The sequence below is a fragment of the Pseudonaja textilis genome, chromosome Z, assembly GCF_049901715.1.
Source record: "Pseudonaja textilis isolate UNSWEBS1 chromosome Z, rPseTex1.2, whole genome shotgun sequence".
In the NCBI taxonomy this organism is placed as follows: Eukaryota; Metazoa; Chordata; class Lepidosauria; order Squamata; family Elapidae; genus Pseudonaja; species Pseudonaja textilis.
The window spans coordinates 123974103-124000638 of NC_142008.1; the positions used below are offsets into that span (position 1 = coordinate 123974103).

At 45.6% G+C, this 26536-nt stretch overlaps 1 protein-coding gene across 1 annotated transcript in view; it reads left to right on the plus strand.

The window, feature by feature from the left end:
* Window positions 1-26536, plus strand: part of LOC113451314 (polyunsaturated fatty acid lipoxygenase ALOX15B-like) — a 42009-nt gene extending 15473 nt beyond the window's left edge. The window contains exons 5-17 of the mRNA XM_087917289.1: window positions 362-566; window positions 3691-3775; window positions 5099-5221; window positions 7407-7510; window positions 9681-9853; window positions 13469-13612; window positions 14985-15188; window positions 16457-16543; window positions 17570-17739; window positions 19530-19651; window positions 20270-20370; window positions 20788-20958; window positions 25298-26536. Of these exons, the coding sequence (XP_087773415.1) occupies window positions 362-566; window positions 3691-3775; window positions 5099-5221; window positions 7407-7510; window positions 9681-9853; window positions 13469-13612; window positions 14985-15188; window positions 16457-16543; window positions 17570-17739; window positions 19530-19651; window positions 20270-20370; window positions 20788-20958; window positions 25298-25477 (1869 nt within the window). The 3' untranslated portion in view covers window positions 25478-26536. The remainder of the gene's footprint in view (window positions 1-361; window positions 567-3690; window positions 3776-5098; window positions 5222-7406; window positions 7511-9680; window positions 9854-13468; window positions 13613-14984; window positions 15189-16456; window positions 16544-17569; window positions 17740-19529; window positions 19652-20269; window positions 20371-20787; window positions 20959-25297) is intronic.

The following is a 26536-nucleotide window of genomic DNA, read 5'->3' on the forward strand; positions in this document are numbered from 1 at the left end:
GAGTTTCTTTCTTTTCTTTCAGAGTTTCTTTCTTTCTTTCATTCTTTCTTTCGAGTTTCTTTCTTTCTTTCTTTCTTTCAGAGTTTCTTTCTTTCTTTCAGAGTTTCTTTCTTTCAGAGTTTCTTTCTTTCATTCTTTCTTTTCGAGTTTCTTTCTTTCTTTCTTTCTTTCTTTCTTTCTTTCTTTCTTTCTTTCTTTCTTTCTTTCTTTCTTTCTTTCTTTCTTCCTTTCTTTCAGAGTTTCTTTCTGATCCTCCCTTCCTTGCCTTCCCAACTCTCTCCATCTCCACTCTTAATAATTGCTAGGAATGGGTGGGAATTGTAGTCCAGGTGCACTTAAGCTTTCCTGTTTGGCTTTGCAGGTGGAGGAATTTGTGGTGGAAACCCAGATGGAGCTGGGGGACATCCTGTTGGTGCGTCTTCATAAGGAGCCCTACGGGTTCTTCCCTCCCACCAACTGGAACTGCAGCTTCATTGAAGTGGAGACCCCTGAGGGGCAGACCCATCGTTTCCCTTGCTATCAATGGATCCTGGGGTACCCCACCTTTGAGCTCCGAGAAGGGACAGGTGAGATCTTCCCACCTTCTATGAAGCTTCTGGAAGGGAAGCCCTTGAACATTATTTCTTGAGTTTGGCAAGTTAAAGATGGGTAGATTTCATTCCCAGAACGGAACATGGGTGGACTTTAACTTCAAGATTGCTGGACTTCAACTCCCAGAACTGAAGATGAATGGACTTCACCTCGAAGAGGGCGGAGTTCAATTCCCAGAATTGGATGAATGGGCTTTAGCTTGAAGATTGCTGGACGTCAACTCCTAGAACTGGAGATGAGTAGATGTCAGCTTGAAGACTCCAATTCCCACAACTGAAGATAAGTGGACATTACCTTGAAGATGGGTGAACGTCAGTTTCCAGAACTGAAGATGAGTGGACTTCTCCTTGAAGATGAGTTGGACTTCAGTATGAGGATGGGTAGACTTCAACACCCAGAATTCAAGATGGATGGACTTCACCTGGAAGATGGGCAGACTTCAATTGCCAGAACTGAAGATGAGTGGACTTCTTCTTGAAGATGGATAGTTTGTGGTTCCTAGCACTGAAGATGGATGGATTTCACCTCGAAGAGGGCGGACTTCAATTCCCAGAATTAGATGAATGGACTTTAGCTTGAAGATTGGTGGACTTCAGTTCCCACAGTTGTAGATGAGTGGACTTCAGCATGAGGATGGGTATAGACTTCAACACCCATAATTGAAGATAAGAAGACTTCACCTTGAAGATGGGTAGTCTTCAGCTGCTAGAACCGAAGGTGGTGGACTTCAATTCCCAGAATTGGATGAATGGACTTTAGCTTGAAGATGGGTGGACTTCACCTTGAAGATGGTGGATTCCAGTTCCCATAATTGAAGATGAGAGGACTTCACCTTGAAGATGGGTAGTCTTCAGCTCCTAGAACTGAAGATGGGTGAACTGCAATTCCCAAAACTAACTTTAGCTTGAAGATTGGTGGACTTCAATTCTCAGAACTGAAGATGGAAGTTCAGAAGAAGTTTAGCTTGAAGATGGGTGGACTTCACCTTGAAGAAGGTGGATTTCAGTTCCCATAATTGAAGATAAGAAGACTTCACCTTGAAGATGGGTAGTCTTCAGCTGCTAGAACTGAAGATGGTGGACTTCAATTCCCAGAATTGGATGAATGGACTTTAGGTTGAAGTTTGGTGGACTTTAATTCCCAGATCTGAAGATGAATGGACTTCAACTTGATGATGGATGAACTTCAATTTCCACAACTGAAAATGAAAGGACTTCACCTTGGAGATGGATGGTCCTCAGCTCCTAGAACTGAAGATGGGTGAACTTCAATTCCCAAAACTAACATTAGCTTGAGGATTGGTGGACTTCAATTCTCAGAACTGAAGATGGAAGTTCAGAAGAAGTTTAGCTTGAAGATGGGTGGACTTCACCTTGAAGAAGGTGGATTTCAGTTCCCATAATTGAAGATGAGAGGACTTCACCTTGAAGATGGGCAGTCTTCAGCTCCTAGAACTGAAGATAGGTGAACTTCAATTCCCAAAACTAACTTTAGCTTGAGGATTGGTGGACTTCAATTCTCAGAACTGAAGATGGAAGTTCAGAAGAAGTCCAGCTTGAAGATGGGTGGACTTCCATTTTTTTGCCAAGCTTGAGAAATATCACAATAGAGTGAGGTCTACAAAACCTTCAGTCAATATTCAACAAGGAACTGAATATGACTCAATAGATCAGTTTTTCTCAATCTTGGCTGGTAAACTTCAACTCCCAGAGTTCAGCTTGCTGACTGGAGAATTCTGGGAGTTGAAGTCCACACAGTTTCAAGTTGCCAAGTTTTTAAAAAACAGAGCTTTATAATGAACAGTCCAGCCATAGTTCAGCCGCTTTACACTATTGCCACATTCTGTTTGACACACTTTCCTAGTAGGTAAAAATAGTTACAAAATTCAGGGATGATTTATTAGGAAGTGTAAAAACTGGAACTTCTGGAGTTTGTGCTGACCTAGAAAAATTTAAGTTTGCTTAAGTATCCTTGTATTGCCTCCGGCTCCTGCAACTCAACAGGCAGGAATCTACAGATATAATTTTGTCTCTCTGTGGGACAAATTTATTACTTGATTTATTCAATTTATCCACCCACCCACTGGTTTCATTGTTGGAACTCCCGACAGCTGTCAGATCCCAACCCAATTTTAAATAAAATGAATTTAACCTAAGAAATATGACAGCCCATTGACTCAAAAGCTTTTTCTGAGAAAGCCAGAAAGCTTTTCCGGTGGAATTCCTGCCTTCAGTGGCAGCTATTCAAATGGAGAGTTGTGGGGGCCTAGAGGTGGAACTCTTGTCTCACAATCAGGAGGCTGTGAGTTCGATCCTAGGTAGAGGCAGATATTTCTCTCTGGGCACAATGAGAATATATTTGCCGAACAAAACTCCACGCTGGCAACAGGGAAGGGCATCCGGCCAGTAAAACACTCAGCTCCATTCAGTTGCCCAGACTCCACCCTACAAGGGGATTATGGGGTCGTTAAAAGAAGACGATGAAGATGATAAAAGAAGATGATGAAGAAGCTATACAAAAGCGTAAAACGATTGGGGAAGTTTTAAGAGGTGTGCAACTACCCCAAATCTGGGTTCCAATTACAGGTAATCCTTGATTTATGACCACAACAGAGCCCCAAATTTATGTGGTTAAGTGAACCGTTGGCTAAGTGAGCTTTGCTCCATTTTACGACCTTCCTTGCACCATTGTTAAGTGAATCACTGCAGTTGCTAAGTTAGTAACAAGGTTGTTAAGTGAATCTGTCTTCATTTAAGATGTAAGAAGGTCGCAAAAGGGGATCAGATGACCCTGGGAGACTGAAACCGTCATAAGTATGAGTCAGTTGCCACGCATTTGATCCTGTGACACCCCTCCCTCCAGGAATATTGCAACGGTCGTAAGTGTGAAAAAAATAGCCCTGTCACATTTTCAGGGCCATTGTAAACTTCAAATGGTCACTAAACAAATGAAACAGTCCCTAAATGAAGCACTGCCTATATTTTAGAGTCCCAAATTATTCCTTTAATGCGAAAGAAACACTCGAAGTGGAAGAAGGAAGGACAACCAAGCAACTGAATTACAAATAATTCTAATTCTCCCCCCACTCTCTTTTCGCAGCTAAAATCGCTCGCCTGGATGCAAACGATCCATTGCTTTCAGAACATCGCAGGTACGAACTGCTAGCAAAACAGGAAACCTACAGGTGAGTCAGCCAATCTGAAATGCTAAGGCCCAGGTGTAAATATGGACAAGGATGTGAATCTTCACACATAAATGTAAAACATTTCTTCCTGCATTCAGACACAAACAATTATTGCAGGCACCCTGGGAATATTTTTAAACTCCTGATTTTTTTCCCCCCTCTGTAAAAATTATCCAAGAAATCCAATTTTTGCAGACGAGTCTCAAACACAGCTAGAAATTTGCCCAGTTTGCAAAAACTCCCTCGTTAGTTACTTCTGCCTCTTCCAATCCCCCCAAAGGGGTTTCTGGCTAAGGATGATGGGGATTGGAGTCCAAGCTTTCTGCAGAAGCAGCGTGAAGCCCAACAGGTGTGTTTTCCCTGGGGGGGAGTTTACCTGCCTTATAAATAAACATGAAGGAGTAATTTTAAAAATGCAAGCGGTTTTTCTCAATCTCAGCGACTTGAAGAGCTGCGGACTTCAACTCCCAGAATTCCCTAGCCAGAATTCTCCCCTCCATGGTCACATGACTGCCTTCCAGCTAATCAGCTTGCATTTAGGATTGTTTGCAACATCCCAGGTGACCACAATTTACCTTTTTTGCAGAAAATCACTGGGTGTTTCATAAACCAGATTCTCCAATTGAGTACGTTCATGGGCTGAGTGCAGGGGTGGGATTGAAATTTTTTAAAAATGGTTCTGTGGGCGTGGCTTAGTTGGTGGGCGTGGCTTGGTGGGTGTGGCCAGCTCAATATCACTCACATCGAGGCACGCATCTCCTCGCCTGGCCTCTCATGACTGTGGGGATGCTGCAACAGTCATAAGTGTGAAAAATGGTCATGTCACTTTTTTCAGTGCCATTGTAACTTTGAATGGTCCCTCCACACAAGCAAAATAACAGCAAAGGAAGGAAAAGAACTCCAGAGAAGTTCCTGAGACAGGAAGTCTAGTCCTGCCAAGAATACCTTTAACAGAGAGGCAGTTTCTGTAAGCAACACCAGAATGTTTCCTTCCAGCCTTCCTTACAGGATTAGCCCAGTAATTTCTTCTAACAACCGGTTCTCCGAACTGCTTAGAATGTTAAAAACCAGTTCTAGCAAATAGGTGTGAACTGGTAGAATCCCACCCCTGGCTGAGTGTCATCATTTACGTTCTCCAATTCAATATATTCCTGGGCAAAAACTGGGGTAGTTTAGTTACAATCTTTTAAAGATAAGAGTTGGAATGTACTTTCGCTTTCTCCCTTTTTTATGGCAATTACTAAACCAGGCATAGGAATGTTTTATGAGTTGACATTAACCCGCAATCCTTTCTGGTGCCCCCCCTCTTTTTTTGGGCTACAGATATAAAGATTATCAACCTGGATGGCCCAAATGTTTAGACGCCGATTCGGTGGACCATTTGCACCTGAGTGATCAATATTCCAGCATAAAATCCTGCTCTTTCCGAGTCCTCCTGAAAACTGCGTATGTACAATTGGAAACACATCAGGAGGAGAATCCGAGAGTTTCTTCGTTATTGCCAGAAAAATAATCCCATTCTATTTGCCGTTGAACCGGTTTTTTTCACAAGTTGCCATAAAATTGCTACAGAGGGGGCTGGACTAGGTGACCTCTGAGGTCGCTTCCAACCCTGTAATTCTATGTTCTATTAGCCGGTTAGAAATTTGTATTACTTGATCAAAACATAAAATATAAAAATATGAAGAAAAAAATGAAAATATAGGTATGATAGGGGAGGGAAAGGGGGAGAGGAGAAAATGTAGGGGAAAAGGGGGGAAAAGCATTGACTTCTGACTCTTTGGTGCAGTAGAATAAGGTAGAATAAAGTAGAATAATGAAACCTCAACTTTTATTATTCTATATAATTATATATGCTAGCCATTTTTATCACAACAAACTTGTCCAATCAGCAGAACCCAAAATCAAAGTTTCATTTTTTCCACCTCGAGCACAAAGTCCAGAAGTGGTTTCCAAGTAGAAACCAAATTTATTGTCTTCTTTTCTTGAATTGAAGCAATGAGAATCAAAGTTTCTCCTACCTCGAGCACAAAGTCCAGGAGTGGTTTCCAAGGAGAAACAAATTTATTGTCTTCTTTTCTTGAATTGAAGCAATGAGAATCAAAGTTTCTCCCACCTCGAGCACAAAGTCCAGGAGTGGTTTCCAAGGAGAAACAAATTTATTGTCTTTTCTTTAATCAGAGCAATGAAAATAAAAGATTCCCCTACCTCGAGCACTAAGTCCAGAAGTGGTTTCCAAGGAGAAACAAATTTATTGTCTTCTTTTCTTGAATTGAAGCAATGAGAATCAAAGTTTCTCCCACCTTGAGCACAAAGTCCAGAAGTGGTTTCCAAGGAGAAACCAAATTGTCTTCTTTTTTTTTTAATCAAAGCAGTCGATTTAGCTATCTCTGCTAATTACATCAACTTTTGCAGCCTTTCATCCATTATGCGAATCACTATGTCCTTCCAAGATTACTGCAAAGTAATCTTGGTGCCATCGACATAAATAACTTCAAAGCTCCATCTTTGTTTCAAGTCCTTCATCGATTACTAGCTTGATACCCGTGCTTCGCTACAAAACTATGTGGAGCGGGCTTACTTTTGGGGGAGGAAAATAAGGGGAGGAAATTCTGCCTCTGCCTACCAGCATCCATTGGTATTCATCTGGCTAGCATCCTGTGAGAGAGTTGAGGGCTGTTTGAGAACTGAAACAGCATTTGCTGTGTGAGCAAGCAGGAGACAGCATGGAGCCTGGGCGTGGCTTAGTTCAACTGTTCTGGATTAAAGCTGCTTGGTGCTCTGAAACTGAAACTGAAACTGAAACTGAGACTGAGACTGAAACTCCTCTCCTCTGCTTGTGTTTTGCCTTTGGAAGATATTTCTTTTCAGGTGGAGGGTAGAATTCCTTAGTATCAGAACATAACAACAACAACAACAACAGAAATAATAATAATAATAATAATAATAATAATAATAATAATAATAATAATAATAATAATAATAATAATAATGACAATATAGGAAACATTCTAAATGCTTTGATGGGCATTTCAAAAAATCCTTTCTTAATGAGCCCCTAGAAGCCAAGAGGAACATAGGTGTCAAATGTCAAGTTTGTAGACTGGACAGTGCTGGAGATTTTGTGATGATGCATGAGGGGTATTTCACTTTTATATATATAGATGAGACCCATGATGGTGAACCTATGGCACACATGCCACAGATGCGGGTATGCTAGCCCTAGGCAAACTTACCTCACTGCACATGCACGCGCCTCCCACTTCATCACTTCCTATATTTCTGGAAATACCGGAAGTTACTAAACAGGCCCGTTTTTCAGTTCTCCAAAGGCTGCAGAGACTTCCCTCAAGCCTCTGGGAGGCCAAAAAAGCCCCAAAAATCAGCTGGGAGGTGCACACGTGCAGAGTGCAGGTAAGGGGCCAATGGGGGGGGGATTGTGCACGCATGCGCAGGGGACATGGGGGGGCTGCACGCATTGCCTTCTGGGTGTTGGCATGTGAGCAAGCGCGAGCGTACACTCAATTTTCGGCACAGAAGCCCAAAAATGTTATCCATCACTGGATTAGACCCTATTATTCTATGTTCTCATTGTCTTCTCTTAACCTTATCTTCCCTTTTTCAATGCCAGGGAAATCGAGTTGAAGCTGAAAGGGTTGCTGAACCTCAAGGGATCCTGGAAAAAATTGGCTGACATCCGAAGGGCTTTTTGGTTTTATCGGACCCCAACCTCAGGTCAGTCTTAACAACCACCATGAGTCACTTAATATGCATGGCAAACAAAGGTCGTAAAACGGGACAAAATTCACTTAAGAAATGTCTCGCTTTGCCACATAAATTTGGGGCTCATTGGTGGTCGTACATTGAGGACCACCTATGGAATGATGTTTCTCCACCTTGGCCATTTTAAGATGGGTGGACTTCAATTCCCAGAATTCCCCAGTCATTTTTTGTACCCGTTATGTAGGAAAGTGAAACCCTCTCATCCATTCAACCATCTTCACTTCCCCAAATCCAAACCCAGAAAGGATTTATATACTCTAAAACTGTGATGGCGAACCTAGGGCACATGTGCCACAGGTGGCATTCAGAGCCATTTGTGCTGGTACGCGAGCCACAGGCAAACTTACCTCACTGCTCATGCACACGCCTCACAGCTGATTTTGCAGGCCGAAAAATAGGCCCGTTTTGTCACTTTCTTTCTGCATTTTTTGGCCTGCAGAGGCTGCAGAGCTTTCCTCAAGCCTCTGGGAGACCAAAAAAGGCTTCAAATGGGCCAAAAATCAGCTGGGAGGTGCAGTGCAGGTAAGACGGTGGCATGGAGGGGGCGGATTGCATGCGCATGAGGAGCGGGAATGGGGGGCATGCATTGCCTTCTGGTGCTGGCATGCGAGCACTAGCATGCACAATTTTTGGCACAGGAGCCCAAAAAGGTTAGCCACCACTGCTCTAAAATAACTTTTTTTTTCAAAATTTGACCTCTTTAAGGTGTGCTGGTTTCAATTCCCCATGCTTGGCTGAGGGATTCTGGGAATTGAAGTCCACACAGCTTAAAAGCATACTCTCTAGGGAATTCTGGGAGGTGAAATCCACCCATCTTAAAAGCCCATGGTTGGGAAACCCTGCGGTAGAGTGAGGACTACAGAACCTTCAACGTTGAACATCAACATTGGAACGGCCTGTAGATTTCCTTTCTCATGTGGACTAAAAACTTAGAATCGTAAAAGCTGGGCTGCTTCTTTGATAACCTGGCTTTCCAAGGAAGGAAGACTTTGAAAATTCTTATCATTTCCAGACAGGATTCAGAAGAGCAGACTATCGACCGGCAGTAGTCTGCCATACTTATTCGTCTCGGCCCCCTGTTTTTATCGCCAGAGCTAGGCCGGGGCTTTGCAGTGGTGGCTTTTCCATCCCAAGGACTGGCCTAGATTTCCACTGCTCGCCTCTCCTCTGCCTTCTGCACGTCAGGCACTGGACCCAGCTGTTTCTCCTCTTCCTCATCAGCCACCTCCAGACTTAGGAGCTGTTGATTCTCCAAGTGAGGGACGGCCTTGTTCTGGCCAGCTTCCCAAAAGCATGAAGCGAACTCCTCAATCTTACAAAATCCCTTTCACTTAATTTAAAGTGAATTCCTCTCCAGCAAAGTCCTGGCAAACGGTCTTTCAAGAGATTGCACAACTACAGACCTTTATCAGGCTGGGAGAGTTCCTAGGCCAATATTGTCCAAATGCCATGCTGTAGCAGACAATACCTGGCAAGAAGTCAGGAGCAAATCTTCACCCTAATTAACTAATTGTCTCCTGCAAACACCATTCCCCTTTCACTCCTCGTTATTCTCTCTGGGACAGGCCTTCATTGTACACGTGGCTTTACTCTTGAGGCAACCCTTGTTCCTTAACTGTTCCCTTCTCCTGGCAGCTCTGCGCATGCGCACACTGGGAACAGGCTCCCACTGTTCTTTTCCCCCACTGATCTCTGACTCCGAAGGCAGCTGGTAACTGTTGGACGGCTCTGGCTCCATCTCTGCCTCTGATGCAGAGCCCTCGTCCGAGCCTTCCCCAGACTCCAGGACTGGCCCAGGTTCCTCCCCAACCTCCTCACTGTCTGAGTCTGCTGCCAGCTCTGCTGGCTGCTGGTGGGCCACAACAGGCCCAGGCCCAGGCCTCACCTCTCTCTCTCTCTCTCTCTCTCTCTCTCTGACAGCTCCGTCCCTTCTTCCCCCTTGTAGCTCTCAGTTTGGCTTGGTGCTGACCCTGACTCCCAACACAGACTTACGCTGAAATTTAGTTTTTAAACAGGAGAGACAGAAAATGAGAGATATTGTTCTGGAGGGGAGTCCATCAGATCTGTCTTGTCCCAGAAAACTAGCCCTGCCTCTTTTCAAGGACATTTTCTGTCTCCCCAGAATATGTCAGCAAGCATTGGGACGAAGATGCATTTTTTGGCTACCAGTATCTCAACGGGGCGAGCCCCGGGATCATTCAGCGATGCACAGAGATTCCAGCAAAGTTCCCCGTGACCCAAGAGATGGTGGTCGAATCGTTGGGACTGGAGACCACCCTGGAGAAAGAGGTGGAGGTAAGATTAGGAACATACTAAGACACTCATTTGGCAAGGCTGACTCTACATAGCACGACTAACAGCTGTTCCAGAGAAGCTTTGGCGGTCAAGAGATGATGGGAAGCCAACATCTCCTTCAGCTTCTGAAGGCTTCGTGGAGAGTCCACCTGAGATTCACTCCACCTCTTTCCCCCATGAAACCCGGTGAGGTGGGCTGAGCTGAAGGAAAAGTCCCACCTAAAAGTCCTCCAGGGACCTTGCATAGCTGAGGATGACCTTCTTAAAGTTTACCAACTTTGGCCTTCATGTCACCACCCAGTGAGGAAAGCGAGATGTTTTGGAGTTCCTGGGATAGGAAATCCAAAATGGAGTCTTTGGGTGACCCCCTTGGACCCCCTTTCTATGGGAAACAGCCTCATTGAAAAGGACCAAGGTGACGCCCCCGAGTTGGTGCCAGGCTGATTTTGGGAGACCCAAATCAAACTGAGGTCTTTCCCTCTGTAGCAACCAATGGATGAATCTTGTATGGTCCCGAAGTACTCTGAATTTAATTTGGTCACCACAGAGATGGTGGATTGGGGTCCTTTGTTGTAAACAGTCCAAAATGTTTAGATTTGAAGTGGGAAGAGGAGGGAAGGAGGGAAGGAAGGAAGCAGAGGTGGCGTTCAGCAGGTTCTGACCAGTTCTGGAGAACCAGTAGCGGAAATTTTGAGGAGTTCAGAGAACTGGCAAATCCCACCTCTGACTTTTACAGATTTTACAGTATCCTTCCCCTGCCATGCCCACAGAACTGGTAGTAAAAAAATTTAAATCCCACCACTGGAATGAAAGACAATGGAGGAAGGAAGAGGGAGGGAGGGAGGAAGAACCATAGAGGGAGGAAGAGGGAGGGAGGAAGAACCATAGAGGGAGGAAGAGGGAGGGAGGGAGGGAGGGAGGAAGAACCATAGAGGGAGGAAGAGGGAGGGAGGAAGAACCATAGAGGGAGGAAGAGGGAGGGAGGAAGAACCATAGAGGGAGGAAGAGGGAGGGAGGGAGGAAGAGGGAGGGAGGAAGAACCATAGAGGGAGGAAGAGGGAGGGGGAGGAAGAACCATAGAGGGAGGAAGAGGGAGGGAGGAAGAACCATAGAGGGAGGAAGAGGGAGGGAGGAAGAACCATAGAGGGGAGGAAGAGGGAGGGAGGGAGGAAGAGGGAGGGAGGAAGAACCATAGAGGGAGGAAGAGGGAGGGGGGAGGAAGAACCATAGAGGGAGGAAGAGGGAGGGAGGGAGGAAGAGGGAGGGAGGAAGAACCATAGAGGGAGGAAGAGGGAGGGAGGGAGGGAGGAAGAACCATAGAGGGAGGAAGAGGGAGGGGGGAGGAAGAACCATAGAGGGAGGAAGAGGGAGGGGGGAGGAAGAACCATAGAGGGAGGAAGAGGGAGGGAGGGAGGGAGGGAGGAAGAACCATAGAGGGAGGAAGAGGGAGGGGGGAGGAAGAACCATAGAGGGAGGAAGAGGGAGGGGAGGAAGAACCATAGAGGGAGGAAGAGGGAGGGAGGGAGGGAGGGAGGAAGAACCATAGAGGGAGGAAGAGGGAGGGAGGAAGAACCATAGAGGGAGGAAGAGGGAGGAAAGAAGTGGGAGGAAGGGAGGGACGGAGGAAGAACCATAGAGGGAGGAAGAGGGAGGGGGAGGAAGAACCATAGAGGGAGGAAGAGGGAGGGAGGGAGGGAGGAAGAACCATAGAGGGAGGAAGAGGGAGGGGGAGGAAGAACCATAGAGGGAGGAAGAGAGGAGGGGGAGGAAGAACCATAGAGGGAGGAAGAGGGAGGGAGGGAGGGAGGAGGAAGAACCATAGAGGGAGGAAGAGGGAGGGGGAGGAAGAGGGAGGGAGGAAGAACCATAGAGGGAGGAAGAGGGAGGGAGGGAGGGAGGAAGAACCATAGAGGGAGGAAGAGGGAGGGGGGAGGAAGAACCATAGAGGGAGGAAGAGGGAGGGGAGGAAGAACCATAGAGGGAGGAAGAGGGAGGGAGGGAGGGAGGGAGGAAGAACCATAGAGGGAGGAAGAGGGAGGGGGGAGGAAGAACCATAGAGGGAGGAAGAGGGAGGGAGGGAGGGAGGGAGGAAGAACCATAGAGGGAGGAAGAGGGAGGGGGAGGAAGAACCATAGAGGGAGGAAGAGGGAGGGAGGGAGGGAGGGAGGAAGAACCATAGAGGGAGGAAGAGGGAGGGGGGAGGAAGAGGGAGGGGAGGAAGAACCATAGAGGGAGGAAGAGGGAGGGAGGGAGGGAGGAAGAACCATAGAGGGAGGAAGAGGGAGGGGAGGAGGAAGAACCATAGAGGGAGGGAGGGAGGGAGGGAGGAAGAACCATAGAGGGAGGAAGAGGGAGGGGGGAGGAAGAACCATAGAGGGAGGAAGAGGGAGGGAGGGAGGGAGGGAGGAAGAACCATAGAGGGAGGAAGAGGGAGGGGGGAGGAAGAACCATAGAGGGAGGAAGAGGGAGGGGGAGGAAGAACCATAGAGGGAGGGAAGAGGGAGGGAGGGAGGGAGGGAGGAAGAACCATAGAGGGAGGAAGAGGGAGGGAGGGAGGAAGAGGGAGGGAGGAAGAACCATAGAGGGAGGAAGAGGGAGGGAGGGAGGGAGGAAGAACCATAGAGGGAGGAAGAGGGAGGGGGGAGGAAGAACCATAGAGGGAGGAAGAGGGAGGGGGAGGAAGAACCATAGAGGGAGGAAGAGGGAGGGAGGGAGGGAGGGAGGAAGAACCATAGAGGGAGGAAGAGGGAGGGGGGGGAGGAAGAACCATAGAGGGAGGAAGAGGGAGGGGGGAGGAAGAACCATAGAGGGAGGAAGAGGGAGGGAGGGAGGGAGGGAGGAAGAACCATAGAGGGAGGAAGAGGGAGGGAGGAAGAACCATAGAGGGAGGAAGAGGGAGGAAAGAAGTGGGAGGAAGGGAGGGACGGAGGAAGAACCATAGAGGGAGGAAGAGGGAGGGAGGGAGGGAGGAAGAACCATAGAGGCAGGAAGAGGGAGGGAGGGAGGGAGGGAGAATGAGGGACAGTGGGTGGGAGGGAGAAAGCGTGAGTAAAGGAGGGAGGGAGGGAAGACAATGGAGGGAGGAAGCGAGGAAGGAAAAACCACGTGAGAAAGAGGGAGGGAGAAAGGGAGGAGGACAGACGGTGTGTGGGAGGGCTCTCCCTCCCTCTCTAGGACGAGGGAAGAAGAGACAGGGGGAGGAGCAGAAGAAGGAGGGAAGGAAGGGCGATGGAGGAAGAGGGAGGGAGGAAGCAGTAGGGGGGAGAAAGTGGGATGAAAGAAGGAAAGGAGAGGATGGGGAGGGAAGGAAGAAGGAAGGAAGGAGAATGGAGGGAGGAAGAACAAGGAAGGAAATGGGAGGGGAGGAAGTGGGAGGAGGGGAGGCAGGAAGGAAGGAAGGAAGGAAGGAAGGAAGGAAGGAAGGAAGGAAGGAAGGAAGGAAGGAAGGAAGGAAGGAAAGATGAGAATGGGAAAGGGAAGGGGGAAAGGAGGAGAGTGGTGGCCCTTGGGGAGGAATCCACACTCTCCATTTGGGAAACATAGTGCGGTCTCCCAGGTGCCCTCTTTCCCGCCTCCCTCCCCCCACTATCTCAACGCTCTGCTTACGGCTCCTAGGAAGGCCGAATCTTCCTCATCGACTGCCAGATCCTGGAGGGCATCCCAGCCACCACACTCAACGGGTCCCCGCAATACGTCTCGGCTCCTCTCTGCCTCCTCCACCTCAACCCCTGGGGGGAGATGATGCCCGTTGCAATTCAGGTAAAAAGGTCTCCACGTTTCCACCTGAGGCTCCTGGGGTCCAGGGAAGGACGTCCATAATGTCGGCTTTTTTGCCAGTCGCCGTGTGTTGCTGTTTTTTTCTGGCAAAAAACATCCTTGGGGAAGCTAGATTCACTTAACGAACATGAGATTCACTTCGCGATCACCAAGAACTGTGGCTAGAATGTGGCATTTGGTCGGCTGATTCTACCCACTGTCAGTAGTTTGATCCCGAGTGGCTCAAGGTTGGTTCAGCCTTCCGTCCATCCTTCCGAGGTCGGTAAAACGAGGACCCAAATTGTTGGGAGCGAGAGGCTGACTCTGTGAACCGCTTAGAGAGGGCTTGTACAGCACCGTGAAGTGGTATATGAGTGCTGTTGCTATTGCTATCTTTAAACTGGTGGGAAAATTTGGGTCCAGTCATTTAGAGATAGGAGAGAGAGAGAGAGAGAGAGAGAGAGAGAGAGAGAGGGAGGGAGGGAGGGAGGGAGGGAGGGAGGGAGGGAGGGAGGAGAGAGAGAGAAGGAAGGAAGGAGGGAGGGAGGGAGGGAGGGAGGAGAGAGGGAGAGAGAAATGATAGAGATGATAGATAGATAGATAGATAGATAGATAGATAGATAGATAGATAGATAGATAGATAGATAGACAGACAGACAGACAGACATAAAGACAGATAGATAGACTAGATAGATAGATAAATAGATAGATAGATAGATAGATAGGTAGGTAGATAGGTAGAAGATAGATAGATAGATAGATAGATAGATAGATAGATAGATAGATAGATAGATAGATAGATTAGAGAGAGAGAGAGACAGACAGATATAGCTGGATAGCTAGATTAGATAGACAGACAGACAGATAGATAGACAGATAGCTAGATAGATGATAGAGATGATAGATAGACAGACAGAAAGACAGATAGATATAACTAAGTAACTAGATAACTAGATAGATTAGTGATAGAGGGACAGACAGATATAACTAAGTAGATAGATAGATAGATAGATAGATAGATAGATAGATAGATAGATAGATAGATAGATAGATTAGAGAGAGAGACAGACAGACAGACAGACAGACAGATATAGCTGGATAGCTAGATTAGATAGACAGACAGACAGACAGACAGATAGATAGATGATAGAGATGATAGATAGACAGAAAGACAGATAGATATAACTAAGTAGCTAGATAGATTAGAGACAGACGGACAGACAGATATAGCTGGATAGCTAGATTAGATAGACAGAGAGATGATAGATAGAGATAGACAGAGACAGACAGACAGATAGGCAGACAAATAATTGAGAAGGGGGTGGGGGGGTTTCTTCGAACAAACAGGCATCTCACGAGCTTCTTCTCCTTCCAGCTGACTCAGCAGCCTGGACCAAGGAGCCCCATTTTCCTCCCCACGGATTCGGAGTGGGAATGGGCGCTGGCCAAGTTTTGGGTTCGCAACAGCACACTCTACATCCATGAGCTCCTGGCCCACCTGCTTCATACTCACCTGCTGGTGGAGGTCTTCCTGCTGGCCACCCTCCGGCAGCTTCCCAAGTGCCACCCAGTCCACAAGGTGTGTCAGTGTGGGGAGGGGAAAGCAGAGGTCAGAGAGACCCCCCAGCCACAAGGTGGGGTGGGGGTTCAATCCCACTGAATGTTCAGAGATGACACGAAGATCTCGGCCACTGGAGGGTTCAAATGTCAATGAAGGCCAGAGGCACATTCCACGCTTATCTTGTGGAGATTATAGTCTAGGCTACCGGATCGTCCACCCACCTGAAAATCCTTCTTCTGGGTTCCCACGATTGTCCTAATTAAATCGTGAGCCTCCAGCCCAGCTTCGAAGGAATCCAAAAGATTTATTAGGAGCAATATGTCTGGCACTCACTGGTATGAAACCAACTCTGAGGCACGTAATTTACTATCACCTGTGACCCTGTTTCCACCCACCCACCCCCTGGGTGTGTCATAAATCAGATTCTCCAATCAAAACACTGTTCACGGGCTGAGTGTCATCAATCACACTTTGCAATGAAGGATTTTCGCAGACAGAAGATCCGGTAGCCTAGGCTACAATCTCCACAAGATAAATGTGGAATGTGATTCTGGCTTTCATCTGCCACACTGTTCCCTCAGGCCTTTCCCACCTGGATGTGTCATAAATAAGATTCTCCAATAAAACACATTCACTGGCTGGGTGTCATCAATCACACTCTCCAATTAAGGATTTTCGCAGACAGGAGATCCGGTAGCCTAGGCTACAATCTCCACAAGATAAATGTGGAGTGTGATTCTGGCCTTCATCTGCCACACTGTTCCCTCAGGCCTTTCCTGCCTGGATGTGTCATAAATCAGATTCTCCAATAAAACACATTCAGTGGCTGGGTGTCATCAATCACACTCTCCAATTAAGGATTTTCGCAAACAGAAGATCCTAGACTACAATCTCCACAAGATAAGTAGCCTAGACTACAATCTCCACAAGATAAGCATAGAACGTGATTCTGGCCTTCACCTGCCGCACTGCTCCCTCAAGCCTTCCCCACCCACACCCCTCCTTCTTATGACAACTCGGAAACAGGCATAGGAATGATTTACGAGTTGACACACCTGACTTTATGAGTCACGGTTGTGACTTGTCACCTGCTGCAAACGTCTCAAGAGATTCATCTAGAAGTTGAGGAATTCTCAGGAGGGGTGCAGGATAGAGGTCCTCCGCTCTTATCTTCTCCCAAATGGCCTCAGGATGTCCGTAGAGAGCGAGAAGGAGAATATCTCCCAGGGACTCCATTACTCGCTTCATCTCTTCTCTGACCTGCCTTGTTGTTTCCTTGTCCACAGCTCTTAATCCCACACTTTCGCTACACACTGCACATCAACATCCTTGGCCGGACGCACCTCCTGGCCCCCAATGGAATGCTGGACAAGGTAAATGGATGGCTTCTCCTCAGTCTTGATCATCCTTGGAGGAGATGGTCCACCAAGTGGACCTACATCAGGCCTGGAAAAGGAAAGGCAGGGGTTCAAGGGATGCTATGTGGTGGAGGGGAGAAGAGCATTTTGGGGGCTAGACTGTCCCAGGCATAGGAGGAAGGAGTCTCTGGTGAGTGTGCGTAGGTCCAAAAATGGAAGATAGAAGGCACTACTGGATGGGTTGAGGCCTACTCCTTTTTTACATGTGTCAGATATCCTCTTATGAGGGTGTACTGCCAACGTGATCTATCTTTCTTTTTCTTTCTTTCTTCCTTCCTTTTCTTTTTTATCTATTTTGTTTTTTCTTTTACTCCATTCATGTCCCCTTACATCTTCCTTCTTCTGCTTTTCTTTCTTTCTTTCTTCCTTCCTTCCTTTCTTCTTTTTTCTTCCTTCCTTCTTTCCTTCCCTACTTCCTTTTCTTTTTATCTTTTTCTTTCTCTCTCTTTTTGTTCTTTCTTTCTTTCCTCCCTCTTCCTTTCTTTCTTCTTCCTTCCTTCCTTTTTTTTCTTTCTTTCCTCCTTTCCTTTCCTTCTATCTTTCTTTTTCTTTCTTTCTTTTTGTTTTTTTCTTCTTTCTTTCTTTATATCTTTCTTTCTTTCTCTTTCTCTCCCTCCCCTCTCTCTTCTTTCTTTCTTTCCTTCTTCCTTCCTTCCTTCCTTCCTTTCTTTCTTTCTTTCTTTCTTTCTTTCTTTTTCTTTCTTTCTTTCTTTCTTTCTTCCTTTCTCCTTTTTCTCCCTTCCTTCTTTCCTTCCCTACTTCCTTTTCTTTTTTATCTTTTTCTTTCTCTCTTTTTGTTCTTTCTTTCTTCCCTCTTCCTTTCTTTCTTCTTTCTTCCTTCCTTTTTTCTTTCTTTCCTCCTTTCCTTTCCTTTCCTTCTTTCTTTCTTTTTCTTTCTTTCTTTTTGTTTTTATCTTCTTCCTTCCTTCCTTTCTTTCTATCTTTCTTTCTTTCTTTCTTTCTTCCTTTCTTTCTTTCTAGATGATAGGCACAGGTTTCCAGGGTCTGTCGCAACTGGTGGCCAGGGGTCTTTCTAAGCTGACCTACTCCATGCTTTGCCTCCCTGACGACCTGCGGGACAGAGGAGTAGATTCGTTGCCCAACTATTACTACAAGGAGGACGGATTGAAGCTCTGGAGTGCTATAGAGAGGTGCGATCCCCATAGAAGGCAATGGGAGAGAAATGACAACACGGCAGAACTGCAGGCTTGATGAGGAGGCACCTTTCATTCAGGATCTAGCGTTTTTCCACCACAGCAGTTTTAAAATGGCTGGACTTCAACTCCCAGAATTCCCCAACCAGCGTGGGAATTCTGGGACTTGAAGTCCACACATCTTAAACCTGCTGAAGTTAGGGGGAAAAACACTCTTATAGGGGAATTCATGTCATAGTATCTTGCCTGCAAGTTAATCTCTAGATTGGAGATCTCGGCTTGCATGAAATAAGATTATTTATTTGACACGCTTGTGGTTTCCTAGCTAATATGTGGTGAAAGCAGAGGTGGTATTCAGTCAGTTCTGACCGGTTCTTCAGAACCGGTAGTGGAAATTTTGAGTAGTTCGAAGAACCAGCAATTCCCACCTCTGACTGGCCCCGCCCCCATCTATTCTCCACCTCCCGAGTCCCAGCTGATTGGCTGGATCTTCTTTGTTTGCCCTGCACAGGAGAACGGAGCTGGAAAGCAGGTTAGAGTGGGGTGGGGAGGAATGGGATTTTGCAGTAATCTTCCCCTGCCACACCCACCAAGCCACGCCCACCAAGCCACATCATGCTCACCAAGCCATGGCCACAGAACTGGTAGTAAAAAAAAAAATTGAATCCCACCACTGGGCAAAACTGATGGTTATCATTCCTTAATCAGAATGGGCAAGAAATGCTGAATGCAGTCAAAACAGGCAACCCAGTCTTACATTTTTGTCTGTTTTATTAAACCGTGGTATGTGCCAGCTCTGATTAACAGAAGCCTTGCTTGGGTGAGGGGTGGGGGTAGACTAGATGACCTACAACATCCCTTTCAACTCCGTTAATCTGTTACAATTTGTTACACCCAGGGTCGTTGATTGAGATGGGTAGCTCTAAAAAAAAAGTTTAATAAATGATATATTGACTGGCTCAAGAGAAAGCACAAGGAATTTAAACAGCAATCGGCATAAATAGAGCTGGGGTTTGATATCTAGCAGTGGGTTGAATTTTTCCCTAATGGCTTCTTAGCTTTTCTACCATCCTGTTCTAACCAAAGCTTCCTGAGACTGTAATTAAGCACACATGTAGATAAAATAACTCTTGTTTTATTTCAACGCTGGGAATTATGTTCATTCCCAGCCAGTAATGAGTCTCAAACAGTCCCTCGAGATAAGCACCCACCTTTCTCTCCTTTGAATTGCTGCCAACAAATAAAGTGCCAAATTAACTGTAAAAAACAACAACCGAAATACAAAGTCCGCACAGAGTTTCGAGGATTAATCTGAACAGAGTGAACAATGTTGCTTCCTGCAAAGGTTTCATCATCTTTGCCTGTCTTTTATCCCTTATGGGAGGGGCAATCACCTCCCAGCCTTACTCTTGAGTCACCCCTTTTGTCTCAGCTGCTCTCGCCTTCTAGCAGTTCTGCGCATATGCGCCCTGGGAACAGGCTCCCCTTGTTCCTCAGCCTCGCTGCTGCCAGACTCTGGAGGCTGTGGAGTTAGCACACAACTCCCAGATGGTCCTGACCCCATCTCTACATTGGACATAGGATCTTTGTCTGAGTCCTCCCAGACTCCTGGACTGGTCCCCGTTCTTCCCCACTGTCCCAGCTGCCAGCGAACCACAACATACCCGTTCGTTTATCAGAAGTCCCTGCTGCTGTACTGCTGTTTTGTCAAATGTGAGTTTTTCTCTTGTATACCAGGATGGATGACCTTTCTGTCCCCCTGCCCACCATGTTTTGCATCTTTGCAGTTTTGTGTCTGGAATGATCGGCCTTTACTATCTGAGCGACGGAGCTGTGGAGAAAGATATGGAGCTACAGGCCTGGGTGGCTGAAATCTTTGAAAAATGTTTCCATCAGCGGCAATCCTCCGGTATAAAATTCTTTTTCTCTCAAACCCACCACGATCGAGGTGTGAAATCAAGAACAGCCAGAGGCAGTTTAAACTGTGGGGTGTCCGATCTTGTCCACTTGAAGACTTGTGGATTTCGACTCTCAAAATTCCCCAGCCCGCAAAGGTTCAGCAGGATTCAGCACTTGATGGGACACAGATAAATGTGGCTAGACTATTGCATTTTTTTAAATTGGATAACTTTCTTAGTAGATAGTGGGAATGCAGACAATGTAATATATCTTGACTTTTTTTTTCACAGAGTGAAAAAAAAAGAGCTGCCTGGGGGATTGTGGGAGTTGAAGTCCACAAATCTTAAGGTTGTTAGAGTTGGACACCTCTGTTTGTGGAGATAAGATTGCACCCCAGGCCACTTAAAACTCTTTAGAAAGGGTACTCCGGGGTGATACAGAACTCATCAAGTGGTTGGTTTGATTGTTTGTCACCTGGGAGGTGGGAATCTATTTCAATTTTATTGTAGTTTTATTTTTGTAAGCTGCCCAGGGTCACTGCGATTGAGTCGGGAGGTCCTATGAATGTTCTTAATAAATAGGTAATCCCATCCCAAAAAATATATTTATTTTTTAAAAATTCTTCCAGGTTTCCCCGCACATCTTGGAACTGTGGCTGAGTTGACAAAGTATCTGACCATGATAATCTTCACCTGTTCAGTCCGCCATGCCAGTGTCAACAATAGCCAGGTTTGGAGGTCCTCTTATCTTCTTCCTTAACTCTATAGGAGGATGGGGTGGGTTGAACCATCTATCTGCCCCCTTTACTCCAACCCAAGGCTCCCCATGCTAACTAGATATTATGAAAAGTAAGCCAAAATATATGGATGATATCAGATGGGCGGAAATCTCACTGTGTGCATGAAAAAGGGGGTTTAATAAACATGTCTCCATCTTGAAGATGAAGCTTCTTAGATGATTCCACGCTTGGAGATGGAGCTACAAGTTTCACCTGTAGAAAGGCATCCCAGAGAGCCAATGGAGGTCTCCTTTCTAGATCTCTCCTCCAGAAAAGAACTCTAGAACGCTATCTTTTTCCAAGCGGGAGCTAAGGAACGGCTCAAAGTTCTGAAGATAGGCTAACCTCCAACTTCTCCTCTTCTCCAGTTTGATTTTGGAGCCTGGATGCCCAACTACCCTTCCACCATGAGGAGGCCTCCTCCAGAATCCAAGGGCGGCATGACTTTTGCCGACATCCTGGAAACCTTGCCGGACGTCAGCACGAGCTGCCAGATGTTGCTCATCTTGTGGCTTCTCAGCCGAGAGCGAGGAGATAAGGTGAGGTGATATTTTCAGCATCGCAAGCCAAATTAAAGGGATCACGAGAGGAAAGGATTAAGGAGTGGCGCAGTGGCACGGTGGCGCGGTGGCTTGGAGGCAGAGCTCTCGCCTCACAATCAGGAGGCTATAAATTCGATCCTAGGCAGATATTTTTCTCTCTGGGTACAATGTTGTTTTATTTTGCTGAACAAAACTCCGCGCTGGCAACAGGAAGGGCATCCGGCCACTAAACACTCAGCTCCATTCAGTAGCCCAGACTCCATCTCGCAAGGGATGATGGAGTCATTAAATGAATGAGAAGGAAAGATTAAGGAATTTTTAATCCCAATCTATAATTTAGCCGTGGGTTTTTTTAAATAATCCCACCCCCTGAAATTTGACAAATCAAGGTTGTGTTATAATATGTTTTTGTGGTGCTGGCTGGTTTGATTTAAAGTGACATCTCGGTCCAGTGACACTCTAATTTATAAACCGTGGTTTGCAAGCCCAAACAATCCTAGTTTGGTTAATAAACCACAGTCAAACAAGCCATGTCTTAAGTCTGAATTCAGTCCTGGCCTCTCAGACTAAGTTACCTTGTGGATTGTTGTGAAGAAAGACCTGGTTCTCGACTTACGACGATCTTATACAATCTTTTGAAATTACCACAGAACACACCCTGCCAAAGGGACTTATGACCCTGTTCTGAAGTTCTGACGGTTCCCCTCAAGGTCACATAATCACATATTTGGAGCTAAGTGCCGTTTGCAATGCTCAAATCACATAATCAAAATTAATAATGTTTTTGCCAAAAAAAAATACTCCAGCATTTGCTTCCTATTTTTGGCAAAAACACCTCCTAGAGAACAATGGGTTCACTTAATGACTGCAGATTCATTTAGCAACCATGGTGATTCACTTAATGACCGCTGCAAAAAATAGCTCGTAAAATTGGATCGGTCATATGGTGATCCTCGCTTTATGACTTGTCACAAAGTAACAAGCCTAATAGGCTGGTTTCCTTACAGTCGTAAGTTGAGGACCACCTGTAAAAGGGAGACAGAGGAAATTTGCAGCTCACTTAGATTCTTCAGAGGAATGAAGAACTAACAGTAAAGTTAATTTTGTCCCATTTTACGACCTTCCATGCCACAGTTGTTAAGTGAATCACTGCTTCCGCATTGACTTTGCTCATTGGAAGGTCACAAAAGGGGAATCGCATGACCCTATTGCGACCGTCATAAGTAGGAGTCAATTGCCAAGTGTCCAAATTTTGATCACGTGACCAGGGGGGTGCTGCAATGGTCGTAGGTGTGAAAAACAATCCCAACTCGCTTTTTCAGTGCCATTCATATTCCAAACGGTCACTAAATGAATTATTGTAAGTCGAGGACTGCCTGTATAAATCACATTCAGGTATTTACATAAAAACAGATAACAGATAATCAGAGCTGGAAGGGACCTTGTAGGTCATCTAGTCCAACCAGGGGTGGGATTCTACCAGTTGGCACCTATTCGCTAAAACCGGTTGTTAACATTCGAAGCAGTTCAGAGAACCGGTTGTTAGAAGAAATTACAGGGCTAATCCTGTAAGGGAGGCAGGAAGGAAACATTCTGGTGTTGCTTACTGAAACTGCCTCTCCGCTAACCCTTATTACATTCTTGGCAGGACTAGACTTCCTGTCTCTGGAACTTCTCTGGAGTTTTTTCCCCCTCCTTTGCTGGTACTTTGCTTGTGTGGAGTGACCATTACAGTTACAATGGCACTGAAAAAAGTGACTTATGGCTGTTGTTCACACTTACGACTGTTGCAGCATCCCACAGTCATGAGAGGCCAGGAGAGGAGATGCGTGCCTCAATGTGCGTGATGTTGAGTTGGCCACACCCAGCCAATAACATGACCACTAAGCCATGCCCACCAACTTAGCCAAACCCACAGAACCAGTTGTTAAAAAAATTGAATCCCACCCCTTAGTCCAACCCCCCATCCAAGCGGGAGACCCTCCACCATTTCTGACAGAGGGCAGTCCAGTCTCTTCTTGAAAGCCTCCAGGGATGAAGCTCCCACAACTTCCGAAGGCAACTTCTGTTCCATCGGTTGATTGTTCTCATGGTCAGAAAGTTTTCTCCTTATTTCCAGGTTGAATCTCTCCTGGATCGGTTTCCATCCATTATTCCTTGTCTGCCCTTGGAAAATAGGTTGACCCCTTCTTCCTCTCTGGGGCAGCCCCTCAAATATTAGAAGGCTGCTCTCCTGTCTCCCCTGGTTCTTCTTTTCCCTAGACCAGCCAGGCCCAGTTCCTGCAACCATTCGTCGTATGTTTTAGCCTCCAGTCCTCTCATCATCCTGGTTGCTCTTCTCTACACTCTTTCTAGAATCTCAACATCTGTTTTATAGTGTGGTGACCAAAACTGGATGCAGTCCTCTAGGTGTGGCCTTACTCAGGCTTTATAGAGCGGTATTAGTACCTCACTTGATCTGGATTGTATCCCTCTGTTAATGCAATTTAGGATTGCATTAGCTTTTTTGGCTGCTGCTGCACACGGCTGGCTCCTCTTTAGCTGGTTGTCCACTGAGACTCCAAGATCCCTCTCACAGTTCCTGCTATTGAGCCTGGTTTCACCCAGTCTGTGTGTGTACTTTTGGGTTTCTTTTTGCCTAAGTGTAGGACTTTCCTTTTCTCTACATTGAATTTCATTTTATTAGATACAGCCCAGTCTTCTAGTCTGTCGAGATCCATCTGGATCTTGAGCCTGTCTTCTTGGGTGTTGGCTATTCCTGCCAACTTAGTATCATCTGCAAATTTCATAAGTTATCCTTCTATTCCCTCATCTCAGTCATTTATGAAGACATTAAAGAGTACTGGACCTAAGACAGAACCTTCTGGCACCCCACTGCTTCCTTCCCTCCATGTAGACTTAGACCCATGAAGGACTACTCGTTGAGTACGGTTGCCAGCCAGTTGCGAGTCCATCTAGTGGTGGTGCTATCTGAGTTGGCCACGCCCAGTCAATAACATGACCACCAAGCCATGCCCACCAACTAAGCCACACCCACAGAACAAGTTGTTAAAAATTTTGAATCCCACCTCTGCTACCGTCCCTGTCCTATTGTTTCTTTTATTTTTCTTATATGTATATGTGTATTCATAACTATATTTTTACTTATACGTATTATCTTGTAAGCAATTGACAAACCAAATAAAATAAAAATAGAATGATAGAATAGAATAGAAAATAGAATATAGAACAGAATATAGAATAGAATAGAATAGAATAGAATAGAATAGAATAGAATAGAATAGAATAGAATAGAATAGAATAGAATAGAATTCTTTATTGGCTAAGTGTGATTGGACAGACATGGAATTTGTCTGCTGCATAAGCTCTCAGTGTACATAAGAAAAAAATAAAACTAATAGATAGAAAGACTAGAAGTTTACAGATGTTAGGCATGTTTAAATGTATTTTTAAATAATAATATGAGAATCACTAAAATTTGATAAATGTGATAGAGAATAGAATAGAATTCTTTATTGGCCAAGTGTGATTGGACACACAAGGAATTTGTCTTTGATGCAAATGCTCTCAGTGTTACATAAAGAAAAAATAAAAATACATTCATCAAGAATCATAAGATACAACACAGTGATACTCATAAGCAGCCAAATCATACTAGAGAACAAATAAACAATATAAAAACAATATAAAAATATAAAGATACAAGCGACACGGTTATAGTCATAAGTTGGAAGAGATAGGGAATAGGAAGGATGAGAAGAATAACAGTAATACAGTCTTACTAAATAGTTGGACAGCGTTGAGGGAATTATTTGTTTAGCAGAGTGATGGCATTCGGGGGGAAACTGTCCTTTTGTCTAGTTGTCCTGGTGTGCAGTGCCCTATAGATATATAGATGATAGATAGATAGATAGATAGATAGATAGATAGATAGATAGATAGATAGATAGATAGATAGAGAGTTATGTAGATATAGATGTAGATATAGAGATTATCAACACTGCTAGGTATGAATTGGATCAATATGAATGATATGATGAAGAATTAATTTTTTATACATAATAGAGAAATGTTTATATTGAACAAGAAAAACATAGATGAAGATAGAAATAAAGATGAGGAGTTAGGCATTTTTTGTTTACGTATGTTTAGGCAGTATAATGAGGATTATTTAAATCTGACAAATGTGACAGCGATTACTAATATTGTTATGATGAATGGATTAATATGAATGATAACCAGCTCTGTTCACACACAATATGGATGTATATTTTAAAAAATATGGATGTATATTTTAAAAAAGACCTCACTGTGGCTTTCTTTCATCTCCTTCCAGAGATCTCTGGGTTACTACCCTGAGGAACATTTCACTGAGGAAGGCCCAAAGAAGGTCATCGCCACTTTCCAAAAACAATTGAGCAAGATCTCTCAGGAAATCGTGGAGAGAAATCGACGACTTCCGCTGCCGTACAATTATCTCAACCCTCCTGAAGTAGAGAACAGCATCTCCATCTGAGGACCGGTCACTCGTCCTGTTGTACAATGAGGTTTCTAAGCCCAACGAGTCATGGAGGACCTTCTATGGAAAGACACCTGGTCAAGAGTTAGGACACTTCATTATAGATTGAGTAGACTGCGGCCAACCACTTCCAGAAATCTGGTTGTGGAACAGAGACAATGGTGTTGAGGGTGTGAAAACGAGTGAGCTTTGACTGGGTGGTTGTGCCAACACATCTGGACATTTGTGACCTGCCCCCTCTTTGTGGACACTTCAGAAAGAAAGATTCGGTCCTAGCTCGGCCATCATCTGTTCTGTCGCAGGCTTCCCCCAAAACACACTAAGCCAACTCTGAGTCGCGGCAAAACCTCTTTTATTAAATGAATGTGAATTTGTTGCATTCACATTCAGCCAACAGCCTGGCAAAGAGTCTTGCAAAGGTATAATCATTAGCTCAGACCTTATCTATCTTGGAAAGCTGCCCAGTAAATAGTTCCACACTCAGTGCTGACAAGGAAGGGCTGAGTTATACAGATGAATCTTCACAAGGCTGGAACGAATGAGCGAACAAGTTGTTTCCTGCAAAAGCCCCCTCCCCTTTTGCTCCTCTTTTAATCCTGATGGGAGGGGCTATTCACCGTCCACCAATGCCCTTACTCCCACATTGACCTTGAGTTCTTAATTGTGCCTTACTTTTGGCAGCTCTGCTTATGCGCAAGCTGGGAACCGGTTCCAGAAGCTCCCACGCCTCACTGCTGTCCGAGCCTGAAGGCAGCTGATAACTGCCAGCCTTGCCCTGGCCCCATCTCTGCCTCCGATGCAGAGCCCTCGTCCGAGCCTTCCTCAGCCTCCGGGACTGGCCTGGGTTTCTCCCCAAACTCCTCACTACTGTCTGACTCTGCTGCCAGCTCCATCAGTCACTGGCGGGCCACAACACCGTCTAGGTCCTCACTAGAAGCTTTACTCCACATTCCCCCCACTGTTCTTTATTTTAGGACTGGCAGTGGGTCACACTGTTGCAAGAAAAATCGAGGTCCGGTTTCAAACCGGGAGACAGAATGATGGAAATAAAATAGA